Raw genomic sequence first — 12,356 nt, forward strand, 5'->3', positions numbered from 1 at the left:
AAGACGGTACCTTTCTCGAACTGACACAAATACACCCTGCGGGCTAGCAGTATCCCCTCAGACTTTACTGGGTCAAGCCCCTAGATTTATGGGAAACCACTGAGAAACTGATTCTGATTCCTGGGATGGAGAAGAAGCAGGACTGGCTTTGCAGAGGCTCTCAGAGGTTCCCAGCCTTGGCAGTGAGGTGAATCTTATTACTGGGGGCAGTCAGGGGTGCCCACTTAGGGCAGAGAAGCAGTCTCTTCTGGCCCTGCCTCTCTCCAGCGACCAAAGCAGGTAACCACCAACACAATATTTTAAAAAACACTCAAGACACAGACCCAAATTGGGTTTTATTGAAATGCCAGGAGCAGGCACATGTCAAGGTGGTGAAGGAAGGAAGAAGATGGCGCAGGCTGTATGAGGTGGCAGGGAGGGGCAGGCCCCATGTCCATGGCCCTGGCATCCCCTCTCCCTGCCAAGGGCTGAGTGGGTACAATCACCCCCTCCCCCCTAACAAAATAGCATGCTTAGGCCTGCAGGGCCTTTGCCCCCTGGACTGTGAAGGCTCCAAGAGGGACTGGAAGCACTAATTTTTCTCTCTTGTGAGGGAGGAGAAGGAAAGGATTCGGGAGGAAAGGGAGGTACAGTTGGGGATGAGGGTGGCCAAGGAAGGCTCTCCTCCTGGGAATCTGTACCCAGCCTGTGGTCCTGGATGACAGAGGGGAGCAGCAGTGAAAAGAGAGGCTGAGGGTCCGGCCCTCAGGGAGCCAGAGCCTCCAGCTGGTGGGGACTTGAGTTAGCCCTGGACAGAAGGCAAGAGTTCAAAGGGATTGAGGATGCAGGCAGTTCCCGGTTGACCTAGTCCTCAGAGCTAGGGGGCTCAAACTCCATGGGACAAAGAGAAGGAAGACGGGAGGATCCATCCCTAGCAGGGAGTGGGGGGAGGGGGGCAGAAGGTGGTCTCCCCCAGTTGGCCACACTAGGTCAGTTCCACATTGTTGGCGCGGTCCAGCACACGGGAGCCGCGGGTACTGCCCCCCAGCTGAAAACGGCTCTCATAGAGAGTGGGGCAGAGATGCCAGCGGTTGGCCCGGTAGATGCCCAGGTAGGTGTAGACGTCAGGCTTGTAGGTGAGCAGGCACTTAATGCCTGCTGCACGGATGGCCGCATCCGCCTCCAGTACACCCAAGCGGTCCGTGAAGTCATCTGTGTAAACACAGATGACTTGGCGCCCACCCTCCCTGGCCCGTGGGCTCACCTTGGCCACCTGAAGCCGGCCCTCCACCACAGCCCGAGCAATGCCAGCCCAGGCGTGGTCCAGCTTGAAGCCAGGTGCCAGGTGTATCAGCCACTTGCCAGAGAGCACATGATGGGTGATGGCCAGCTGGCGCAGCGTACTCGGTGTGATGGGCCGCCCACTGGTCTGCAGAGCCTCCCAGGCTGCCTGCAGGCCCTGCACATCGCCCGAGTTGGGGACATAGCCCTGCCCATACGCTGCAATCCAGCCCACAGGCTCAGAGTTGGGTGAGCCAGGGTCCCCATAGCGAGTAACTTGGGATGGTGGGTACTTGGCCAACCAGGCATCCAGCTCGGCAGCAGGTGTGGTGCGGGCATCAAACACTAGCCAGGGGTCCATGTCAGCTGCCATGGCCTCTGCGGCCAGGTGCTCAGCAGTGAAGCCATCCTCACGGCCGCCTGGAGAGTCTTCCTCCTCCATGTCTTCACCTGGCTCCATCCTGCTGTGAAGGAACCGAGTTAGGGCAGGTCCAGGACAGATCTATAGTTTGCTGGGCCCTACCAGGTGCAGCCAATGAGCTCTGTGGCCTTAGGCAAGACTTATCGCCCTGTGCCTCAGTTGCCTCATCTTTACCGCGGACAATTGTTCCTGTCCCCCAGAGCTGCTGAGCATTAAACGCCGGAGGTGGAATATGCACTGCATAAAAGTTGTTGCTTATCTTATTATCACTCCGATTTACAGACCAGAAAACTGAAGCTCAGAGAGAAGTGACTTACCCAAGGTCACACCTGCAATGAGTGACAAGGCCGAGATGTGAATTCAGGTGTGGGAGAAACCGGCCCAGCTACACCTCCTGGCCCGGCCAGAATCCCGAGCGCTGGAATTTAACGGAGCGAGGCAAAGAAGCGCACGTTCGCGCAGCATCCAGGCAGGCCCAGTAGGGCCAGACCCCCGAGGCTGGTGCTGTCGGGCCCACCTGAAGACGAGCACACTGATGCCCAGAAAAGGCAGTGACCGGTTCAAGGCCAATGGGGCGGTGGCCGGACTGGAACCCAGGCTTGTTAGAGCCTACGAGAGCGCCAGCCTCGGGCCCGCCGCGCCCGCCGCCATTAGCGCCCACAGCCCGAGCCGCGCCCCCGCCCAGCCCTGCCCCCTCCCGCAGCCCCGCCGTCACCTCCGGCCTTCGCCACGCTCGGCACCGGCCCAGCCCCGCGCCCGGTTCCGCTCCTGCCGGGGCTCTGCGCCGCCGGCGCCGCCGCCGCCGCCGCCGCCGCCGCGCCCCACCCCCGCCACGGCTGCCGCCGCCGCCATCTTAGCGCCCGCCGTCTCAACAACAACTTTATAGACAAGCGCAGCACGGGGCGGGGCCACAGGGACGGTCGGCCTCGCCGCGGGGCGGGGCCTGCGAGGGGAGGGGCTGACCCCGTGGCGGGGGGGCGTCGGGGAACCCGGGGCGGGGCGGGGCTTCGGGGGCGGGGCTAACGTTCGCTCTCTAGGCTTGGGGGCCGGCGGGAGTGGCGGTCCGGTCGGGATCGACGCGCACGGTCAGGGAGGCTCCAAGGGGAGGGCGCTCCCGGCCCTGAGAGCGGCGTCTTGACCGGCGGCGCTAGGACCCCGTGGGGAGCGGCGGGGGCGGAGCAGGCGGCACCAGGACCCAGGGGAACCGCGGCAGGCGGGCGGCGAGCAGGCCCGGGGGCCGGGAAGCTGCGGGCGGCGGCGCTGGGCCCGGCGCGGCAAGAGAGACCCTGAGATGCCGAGCAAGAAGAAAAAGTATAACGCGCGGTTCCCGCCGGTGAGCACGTGGCCGGGCCGGGGAGGAGCGGGCCGGGCTCTCGGGAGGCTCGGGCCCAAGCCGGGCTTGGGGGGGGGGCGGGCGCATCGCGGTGTTCGGGGGCACGGACGCCCCGCCCCCTTCCGTGCTCTCCCCGCGTCGGTGCCCCCCGCCCCCTTTCTCCCGGGATACCCCCTCTCGTTATCCCCTCCCAGCACCCCTTTCTGGGACGGAGGTGACAGGGTCCTAGTTTTCTGCCCCCTCCCCAGGCGCGGATCAAGAAGATCATGCAAACTGACGAAGAGATTGGGAAGGTGGCGGCGGCAGTGCCTGTCATCATCTGTATCCTGTCGGGGCCTGCCTGGCCAGGTTGAGGGACGTGGGGTAGGGAGGGAGCCCGGGGTCGCCTTGTTTAGGCTGGGGATCCCCCACCCGTGTTCTCCTTGACGCTCCTCAGCCCGGGCGCTTGAGCTGTTCCTGGAGTCGCTGTTGAAGAAGGCTTGCCAGGTGACCCAGTCCCGAAACGCCAAGACCATGACCACATCCCACCTGTGAGTGGCCAGGGAGCTGGTTGGGCCCAGTGGGACCCCGCCCCAGGAGTTCACACACGTAGGGGTTGTGGGAGGCTGCTGGGAGACCAGCAATGCCTCAGACAGTGGTGGGTTTGAACTGGGGGAAGAGGGGTTGGCTGGGCTAGCCAGGCGGGCGGGTCAGGTGGTGGAGATGGGGTGGCGGTCTTCCAGGCTCCATTCTCCCGACATCCAGAGACCCATGCTATCCCTTGCTAAGGGCCCAGACGTCTGGGCCCCATCTGAATGCCATCTTCTCCCCACCTCTTCCAGGAAACAGTGCATTGAGCTGGAGCAGCAGTTTGACTTCTTGAAGGACCTGGTGGCCTCTGTGCCTGACATGCAGGGAGACGGGGAAGACAACCACATGGATGGGGACAAGGGTACCCGCAGGTGAGGAGCCAGGGCCAGGTGTCCAGGCAAGGAAGGCCAAGGCCACTGGGGTTGGGGGTGGTTGGGGGGTGGTCAGGGAGTGGTGAGATCTCTGGGCAGATGGACTGTACCTTCCCGAAGGGGCCGGAAGCCAGGCAGCAGTGGCCGGAAGAATGGTGGGATGGGAAGCAAAAGCAAGGACAAGAAGCTGTCGGGGACGGACTCGGAGCAGGAGGTGAGTGAGGCCCCCAGCCCTCTACCCTACCGCATGGTGTGGAGACGACAGTCTTGCATCAGGCCTTGCTGGCTGGACACCTGGTTCCATCCTCACCTATTGTCTTTTGTAAACTGGGGCTATAAAGGTCAGGCTACAGAGGTCAGTGTCCTGTCCCTGCCACTCCCAGGGGTCTAGGCTCTCCAGTGATGGGCTCACGCTTTTCTTGTCACCTCTGACCCCTGCCTTGTTCCCAGGATGAGTCTGACGACACAGACACTGATGGGGAAGAGGAGACATCACAGGCCCCACCCCAGGCCAGCCATCCCCCTGCCCACTTTCAGAGGTAAGCGGCTCAGTGGCACCAGAGGGGGCTAGCAAGCTGTGCAAGGTTGCCTTGTCTTTCTTGTCCTTGCAGCAGATTTGGGGAATGGGCGGGGAGGAACTGAGGAGGGCCTAAAGGCAGGAGACCGCTCTCAGAAGGTCTCCTCTCCCACCCACACCCAGCCCTGTTGCATGGGGCCTCGGCAGGAGCTGTGTGACCTGCTCTGGGTCCTTCCCTTCTCTGAGCTTGGCTGCCCCTTGGTACAGAGGGCCACGGGCTGCGTGCTCACAGGGGCGGGGTGGGGCCCAGTGGGCGGGAATGGGCACCAGAGAGGGGTCTGATCTTTCTCTCCTGCTTTCTGCCCTGCAGCCCCCCGACACCCTTCATGCCCTTCACCTCGACTCTGCCTCTGCCCCCAGCACCCCCGGGCCCCTCAGCACCTGACGCAGAGGATGAAGAGGACTATGACTCCTAGCGCCCTCTGCCCCCCAGGCCACACCCCCTTTTAGTTGGTTTTAGTTGCTCTGGGGGGAGGAGAGAAGATAGAGCTGTTCTTAAATTTATTAAAAAATTAATAATAAAAGGGAACACCAGTGTCTGTCCCAGCCTGTGTCCAGGGCTCTGTGGCCACTTTCCCATCCAGCCACCTGCTTTCCCGATGCTCAGCTGAGGCCAGGAGCAGGGGCGGGCAGGGCAGCAGCTGAGTGAAGGGGGGGTCCAGAGGCTGCAGTTCTGCCAGGGTAGGAGCAGGGTAGGCTGCTGGCAGAGGGATGGTAGGCAGAGTGGTGGTGTAGGGTGGCACCAGAGGGGCTGGTTATGCTGGGGGACAACCTGTTCCGTTGTGCCGTGTGACCCTGGAAGGGTTCCTATCTTTCTTTGAGTGGCCGCTCCTGTCTGATGGAGACTGTTCTGTCCACTGCGGACTGCTGCAAGGGGACAGACGGGACGGACAATGGCAAGAGGCTTTGCCAGCTGCGTAGCCCGGTGCCATGAAGGGCGTGTGGGAAGGGGCAGCGGAAGTAGAGGTAGGTGTGACTGTCAAGGGCCTTGAAGATTAACTTTTGAGCAGGACAGTGACCCATGTGGTCAACCTGCCCCCATTTGTGAGCAGACCCTGGAACCGTGGGGTCCCCAAGGCAGACGTGTGCCTTCAGGGAGTCGGGGCTTGGTGAGGCTGGGCAGGAGACAAGGCGGCCGGTGGGCAGACTTGAGGTGTGTGTTATCAGTAGACTCAAGGGTGCCGTGGATGGACTGGCCGTGGGGCTGCAAGGGAGGGAACCCTTAGGGACTGCCAGCTTGCCTTCTGCAGCGAGTGGGGCGGGGGCTCTTTTCCAGCTGGAGGACTTAGAGAAAGCAAGATTAGGTGTCAGGGTCACAAGTGGGGCTGTGGCAAGTTTCGGGTGCCCGTGAAGCTGCTGAGGGGAGGCCTAGAACGGGCCCTGGAACGGTAGGGGCCTGGAGACAGATGTGTGAGCCTTGAGAGTAGGTGACCTCGCCCCAGGGAGAGGGGGAGGGCCCGGGCAGGCCACCCAAGGAGACTGAAGAGCAGCCGCACCCAGGGCCCCCCCCCCCCCGGGAGCCACGGGTGGTACGTGGCCAGGTGTGTCTGGGAGTGGTCAGCGGTCACAACAGCTTGCAAGCTTCGGGGAAGGCTTGGTGGTGGCCGACAGTGGGAAGCTGGAGGTGAGAAATGAGGTGCGGGGAAGCAACGTTCAGGGCTGAGAAGCGGAGATGAGAGCCGTGGCTCAGAACGAGGACAGAGGGACACTTTTTGGTTTGTTTTCTAAGAGAGCAGAAATGCAGGTTGTAGCAAGGGAGGGGACGGAAGGACGGCAAGGAGGCTGATGCAGTGAGGTGAGCTTGCCTGAGGCTGACCCCAGCGCGACCAGGGTGAGGTGGAGGACGATGAGTGGGTTTGGCGGGAGCATTGAGGTGTTCCGTCTTTGGGGCGTAGGAGGCCAGGTGGCAGGCATGGATGGGCCCGGGCGCCCGGAGCCGAGGGGCACCTGGGTCCTGTCTGCCTCTCCTGTGGTTATAGTGCCCCTGCTGGCTTTTGGGGACCGTCTCCCTTCTAGTCAGCCTGTAGTATGTGCAGCTGACCCCACCCCCTGTGAGGCGAGGGGTGGGGACATTGCACCACACAGTCTGGCCACAGTGAGTGGTGGAGGCCGGGTCGTGACCCTAGAAGGCCCGTCAACGCACCCAAGCCCTTGGGACTTTAAGTGGGACCATTGGGGAAGGGTCTTGACAAGATGGCTAGCTTTGCCGTGGCACTGGAGGCAGCAGGAAGCCCTTTCCGGAGTCCTGGTGAGGGTGACGGTGGCCACGCTGGGGTAGCAAAGCTGGCAGAATGTAGGCTGGGTGCTGCCGGCAGCCGTTTCCCACCCTGACGGGTGATCCTGGATGAATGAAGTCAGCACAGGAGAGCCAGGAGCCTCAGAGATACCCATTTCTGATGACACCGGGACCCCGTGTTGCCTGAACCCTGTATACCTTGGACTTCTCAGTCACGTGAGCCAATAAACATTTTCCCCCCTCGAAGCCAGTGGCTTTCGGTCATTTGTAACTGAAAGAGCTCTGGCTGCCGGGACCGTGAATGGGAGGCGGCCCAGGAGCAGGAGCAATCTTCCCTAGCAGCCAGCTGGGCCCAGTCCGGGGAAGGTGGACACTTGGGTCCGCGGAGCCAAGGGCATGCCACGCAGGTGTGATGAATGGGGGTGGGAGAGGAAGACCCCCTTGGAGCCGGTGGCTGGGCTGTGTCCGGAGATGAGGTTCTGAACTGAGAAGGTTCGGAGTGACGAGGCTGGGGATGACTGGGGAAGGCAAGGAGGCCGGGGTGCTGGGAGCAGCCTGCAGGCAAAAGGCTTGAGGAGGCACGGGTGAGGGGGAGACGCCTGGGAGCTGCTGGCCTGCATCTCTGTGTTCTAGGCCTGCTTCTTTTTTTTGTTTTGTTTTGTTTTGTTTTGTTTTGTTTTTAGAGATTTTATTTATTTATTAGAGAGAGAGAGAGACAGCCAGAGGGAGAGGGAACACAAGCAGGGGGAGTGGGAGAGGAAGAAGCAGGCTCCCAGCGGAGGAGCCTGATGGAGGGCTCGATCCCGGGACTCCGGGATCACGCCCCGAGCCAAAGGCAGACGCTTAACGACTGCGCCACCCAGGCGCCCCTCTAGGCCTTGCTTCTTCAGCCTGGGTGGTGGGCCGATGAGTATAACCTCTGGAGCCAGGCCCTGGGTTCAAATCCCGACTTCTCCATTTGCTAGCCTCGAGCAAGTTCTGTAGTTTCTCTGTGTCTCAGTTTTGTCATCTGTAAAATGGGGCGAGAGACTACCTAGGTTAGTTGTGTACGCTCTACCGTATATACTAGTTATTAGTTAGGGCAAATGACTGATTTAAACTCAAAATACATAGGCTCAGACGCAGTCGATGTTTTTTGCTTGCTCGTGTAAGACCCATTAATGGGATTCATCTAACCAGTGGCAGTGTTTCTCCAAGAGGGACTTCAGGGCCCAGGCCCCTTCCATCTTGGGGCCCCACCGTTTTCAGCCCACGACTTTCAAGGCCACTGAGGAAGGGACAAGCTCGTAGCCCACGGAGGTGTTTTGGGGCCAGGGCTGGAGGTGGCCCCATCGCCTCTTCCTCCTGGACCTGTCGCAAGGTCCCACCTGAGGGAGGCTAGGAAGAGTGGTCTAGCCCACCGGTGTGACCGACTGGCTGGTTCTGCCGCAGGACCTCACAGGCCTTTGGGAAGGGCTTGACCCAGCCTTTGCCAAGTGTTAGGAGTGCAGCCTCCTGAGCTGAGTGAGGCCAGGGGCCCGGTACCCCTGACTGGGCCTGGCCTCTAGGTGCTTCCCAGGAATGAGAAAGATGGCTGTGCCCGGCGGGCACCACTGGATACCAGGAGCCGGCAGCTTGTCAGCATTCCATCTGCAGAGCTCTGTCTGGGCCCGGATGATTTTCTCCCTTCATTCTCTAGTTCCCTGGGGAGCCTTGGGCCTCGGGCCAAGTCCTATCTGAAAGCCTCAGCGCAGCCTTGCCCCACCCTGGTCTGTACGTGGGGCCAGTGTGTGAAATGGGCGGCCGCTTCCGAGGCAGCAAGGCCACCAGGAGCTGCCCCCCTCAGGTGAAAGGTATGGACCCACCCCTCCTTGCCAAGTGGAGAGGCTCCCTCCACGGCGCCCCTGAGGATTCAGTCAGCAGAGTGCCTTGAGCTCCCAGCACCCTCACTCAGCAGGGAGAGGTGAGGCCACCGTCACCCACCAGGAGCTGGAAACGGAGGGTGCTGGGGCTGAGGGCTGCCGAGGAAGCCAGGAGCACCGGAGCTCACACTGCTGGGGGCGATCTCAGAGGGGGATTCCCTGGGAAACGGTGTGGCAGCTCCTCCTTGAGTCTGTTGACCTACGCTTCCCCGCGGCACGATAACGCTCCTAGGCACGTGTCCACCAACAGACACATGCAGGAATGTTCCCAGCCCCCAGCCAGAGACAACCCGAGTGTCCAGCAACGAGAGCACGAATAAAGAAATGATAGAACATTGGGCAGCGGAAGAGCCATAGAGAAGCACTAACGAAGTCACGGGCGGACCTTGTAGACGTTCCGTTGAGCAGAAGAAGCCAAACACAGGACTACGCCCTGGGAGCTCATTCATTCAAAGGCGTTCAGGACCAGGCAGTGGGAGTCAGTATGACGCGACCGCGGGGGGAGGGGGCTGGCTGGGAGGCCGTGCAAAGAGCCCTCTGGAAATAGTTTACCGCCTGAACTGGGTGGTGCTTGTATATAAAACTACATTAAAGCCACGTGTTTAAGATGTACATTTTTATGATAACCTCATAACGATTTTATCTATTGGGAACCCGTGGCCTGCTAGGCAGGGATGATTATGTGTGTTCTCGGACTTTATGGCTGATGGGGAGAGAGAAGATAAATAGTATGTCAGGTGGTGGAACGTGCCCTGGGGAAAAGAAAGCACAAGGGAGCGGTCGGGAGTCTGGGGGCAGGAAGGGTGGCCCCAGCCATCCCATACGGGGTTCGGGGGAGACTCTGACAAGGTGAGATTGGAGAGAAAACCCCACTAACTGAGGAGCTGTCTGAGGAGAGGGCTCCAGGCAGAGGGCCAGCGAGGGCAGAGGCCCGGGGGATTGTGATTCGATCCTGGCAGGTTTCCCGATGGGCTCCCCCAGCTCCCACGACCTCAGCCGCGGCCCAGGAGCCTAATTTAGGACCGACTAGCCCTGTACGCGGCCTGCCTTGGCTGGGGGGTGTTTTTGTGGCAGCCTCTCTCGGGGCCTCAGAAGCTTCCTGAAGGGGAAGACGGTAGCGGTGTAGACACAGGAGGAGCTCCCATCCACACCTGCCCTGTGGGGGGCCCAGGGGCCCAGTGGGTGGGGAAATGGGAGTTCATGGCCTCCTCTCACCCGAGGGCCATCCTTTCTCAGGTTCGGTTCCAGGATGTGCACGGAACCAAGTTCCCACCATTCCAGGCCATGGGCACAACGGCAGGGGGATGACACCCGTGACCCAGATGCTCCACCAGGGGCCTGATCCCTCTTCTCCTTGGGCAGAGCCTTTGTGAGAGCGGCGGGTAGCTCTGGACACCCTCAGGGGACTCCTCGTAGCTGGGGAGTGGGGAGGAGTTGGGTGACCCTCCCCTCCTCTCAGCGGAGTGCACTTTATTCCGAAATCATGTCCTTCCTATTTTGTGTGCATGTGTACGTTCAAATGTCATTAAGAGAAAAAACTGGAATGAGGACTAGGATCTCTGCGCTCACCCCGGCGACCGGAGAGCTGCAAAGGAAAACCCGAGATCCCACATGGCACCTGTCAGACTGGCGAGAATAGGAAGGTACATAAACAGGGCAGCTGGCGGAGAGCCGGTGACGGAAGTCTGGGGCTTTTGGTGGGAGTGTCAGCCAGTCAGGATGTTTGAAAGGACAGTCTGACACCTACGTGCCCCCGGCAGGTCCACTCCTGGGTAAAAGCTCTCACAAATAGACAGTTCGTCGGTATGGTTTGAGGTGGTGAAGAGCCAGGAGCGATGTGCCAGCAGTGTGGACAAAACTGAAACACACAGTGTTGCAGGAAAAACAGAAAAATACAGACCCAGGTCTACGGCAGAGCCATGTTTATGGAAACTAAAAACACAGAACATCTTGTATATTTCTGCCAATTACTCGGTGACCGGGGGCAACGGCCAGAAGGTCTCTCTGCTTCAGTTTTCTCATCTATAAAGTGGGGACAATAGTAACAACTCCGTCAGGGACACGTGACGGTGAAGTGAGATTTGATACATTAAGTGCTTAGCAAAGTGCCCAGCACACGGTGAGCGCGGAGTAAATGGCCTCCCGTCACTGATGCATGCGGAGCTCGCTGCCTAGAAAGCAGATTGGAAGGACATGTGTCAAACACTAGAGCAGGGGGGCTATGGGATGCTGGAGTAGGACTGGGGATGGGCTGGAGGGAAGGTTCATTTCAAAGGGAGGCGTTTTTGGGACTGTGGTGACGCACAGAGTGCCCCAGACCAGGGAGCACGGCCTGCTCCAGTCTATGCTCCCAAGTTTAAATAAAAATGGAAGATATTGCCAATTGTCATCTTCCAAATGGATGGTGTCTCGTAAGGACAAGAAAACAGTGGCCCTGCAGTGTTTATGGGATCATGTATGTTTTTATCATTCACTCACTCAACAAGTATTTCTGAGCATCTGTTCTGTGCCAAGCCCTGTTCTGGGCTCTGGGGAGGAGCACACAAAAGATTTTTTTTTTTAAACCATTTTATTTTTATTTAAGGTTATATTTAATTTACTTATTAGAGAGACAGAGTATGAGCAGGGGGGAGGGGCAGAGGGTGAGGGAGAAGCAGGCTCCCTGCCCAGCAAGGAGCCAGGACCCCAGGATCAAGACATGAGCTGAAGGCAGCCGCTCAACCGACTGAGCCCCCAGGCGCCCCAAACACACAAAAGCTTTGACCACCTGCGGCTTCTGGTCTGACTCTGTTGTCTCTGCTGAGGGTCGCACTGAGCTGCGAGCTGCTTCAGGGCTCTCTTTGGGACTCAGCATCAGGGCAAAGACATCAAGACCAAAATCAGGAACTACTAGACTTGCCCCTTTGGACAGCCAGTTCCCCAATTAGAACCAGACCAGGAACTGCCGGCAGGACTACCTGGATTTCCACCGCAGTGACTGCGAGAGGGGCGATGTCTCCATGTGCGAGAATTACCGGCCTGAGTACAAGTCCCTCTGCCCCGAGCCCTGGGGGTCAGCCTGGGACAACCGCCGGGCAGAAGGTGCGTTACCTGCGAAAATCTCAATTGGCTCCACCCACCCCTCTCCTGTCCTCCATCCTTCTCCCAGGGTGGTGATGGGGGACCTGGGTACATGGTGACCCCACCCTGGGATCCTGAATCATGGCTTAACTTATAACACTCGTTGGAAACGTGTAAGACTGTGTCTGTGTAAGAGAGTCAGATGATCGGGCAAGAAGCTGGCGGTGGAATTAGAACCTTGACCAGAAAGAGGGGCTTCTGGGTGATTGTTTTTTTCTGCTTTGTTTTGTTTTATGTTATTAAACTGACCACCTTCTCTATACCAAGAAAAAGAAAAAAAAATTGACACCCTGCTCCCAGTGGGGCTTCCGTTCCAGTTGGGGATGGTGTCACTGGCAGACCAAAAACAAAAGTGCGAACACCTAAGGCCTGGGTGGTGGGAGTCAGGAAGGGGAAGAAAGCAGGGAGAGGGGAAGGGAGAAAGACAGGGCGTCAGTGGGCTCACGGATCCAGGGGCTCAGAGGCGCGGCCCTGGCCACCGAGTCCTCCCCCCTTGTTCTGTGGGGGGCAAGCTGTGGGTTTCCAGCCACAGGGTCTCAGCTGTGGCCCGTGCCCTGGCACCGGGGC

General features: G+C 59.6%; 2 protein-coding genes and 1 pseudogene across 3 annotated transcripts; 2 read left to right on the forward strand and 1 right to left on the reverse strand.

Annotated features, from left to right (window-relative positions):
- Nucleotides 1-318: 318 nt before the first annotated feature.
- Nucleotides 319-2,533, reverse strand: CUNH11orf68 (chromosome unknown C11orf68 homolog). Its single transcript, XM_026482878.4, has 2 exons — nucleotides 2,397-2,533; nucleotides 319-1,721 (listed from the first exon to the last, which is right to left on the reverse strand). Exons 1-2 carry the CDS (start codon nucleotides 2,531-2,533, stop codon nucleotides 965-967), a joined length of 894 nt encoding a protein of 297 aa, XP_026338663.2. The 3' UTR covers nucleotides 319-964.
- A 203-nt stretch (nucleotides 2,534-2,736) lies between these two features.
- Nucleotides 2,737-7,014, forward strand: DRAP1 (DR1 associated protein 1). 2 transcript variants are annotated; one of them, XM_026483170.4, is made up of 7 exons: nucleotides 2,737-3,014; nucleotides 3,263-3,335; nucleotides 3,451-3,544; nucleotides 3,836-3,955; nucleotides 4,055-4,169; nucleotides 4,406-4,494; nucleotides 4,843-7,014. In XM_026483170.4, the coding sequence occupies exons 1-7, from the start codon at nucleotides 2,973-2,975 to the stop codon at nucleotides 4,946-4,948; spliced, it is 639 nt and encodes a 212-aa protein (XP_026338955.1). In that variant the 5' UTR covers nucleotides 2,737-2,972; the 3' UTR covers nucleotides 4,949-7,014. The 2 variants fall into 2 exon arrangements, with proteins under 2 accessions (XP_026338955.1, XP_026338956.1); XM_026483171.4 differs by having other exon boundaries at nucleotides 2,743-3,014; nucleotides 4,076-4,169.
- On the forward strand, nucleotides 5,463-11,848 carry LOC113243940 (cytochrome c oxidase subunit 6B1-like; annotated as a pseudogene).
- Nucleotides 11,849-12,356: the final 508 nt, after the last annotated feature.

This window comes from Ursus arctos, unplaced genomic scaffold (assembly GCF_023065955.2).
Source record: "Ursus arctos isolate Adak ecotype North America unplaced genomic scaffold, UrsArc2.0 scaffold_23, whole genome shotgun sequence".
In the NCBI taxonomy this organism is placed as follows: domain Eukaryota; kingdom Metazoa; phylum Chordata; class Mammalia; order Carnivora; family Ursidae; genus Ursus; species Ursus arctos.

Bases quoted from the DNA above. Each gene is read 5' to 3' on its own strand.
- CUNH11orf68 (XM_026482878.4), bottom strand. From the start codon at position 2,533: ATGGCGGCGGCGGCAGCCGTGGCGGGGGTGGGGCGCGGCGGCGGCGGC. The intron at 1,722-2,396 runs GTGACGGCGGGG...CCTTCACAGCAG, and splicing joins GAGCGTGGCGAAGGCCGGAG to GATGGAGCCAGGTGAAGACA.
- DRAP1 (XM_026483170.4), top strand. From the start codon at position 2,973: ATGCCGAGCAAGAAGAAAAAGTATAACGCGCGGTTCCCGCCG. The intron at 3,015-3,262 runs GTGAGCACGTGG...CCCCCTCCCCAG, and splicing joins ATAACGCGCGGTTCCCGCCG to GCGCGGATCAAGAAGATCAT. The intron at 4,495-4,842 runs GTAAGCGGCTCA...TCTGCCCTGCAG, and splicing joins CCCCCTGCCCACTTTCAGAG to CCCCCCGACACCCTTCATGC.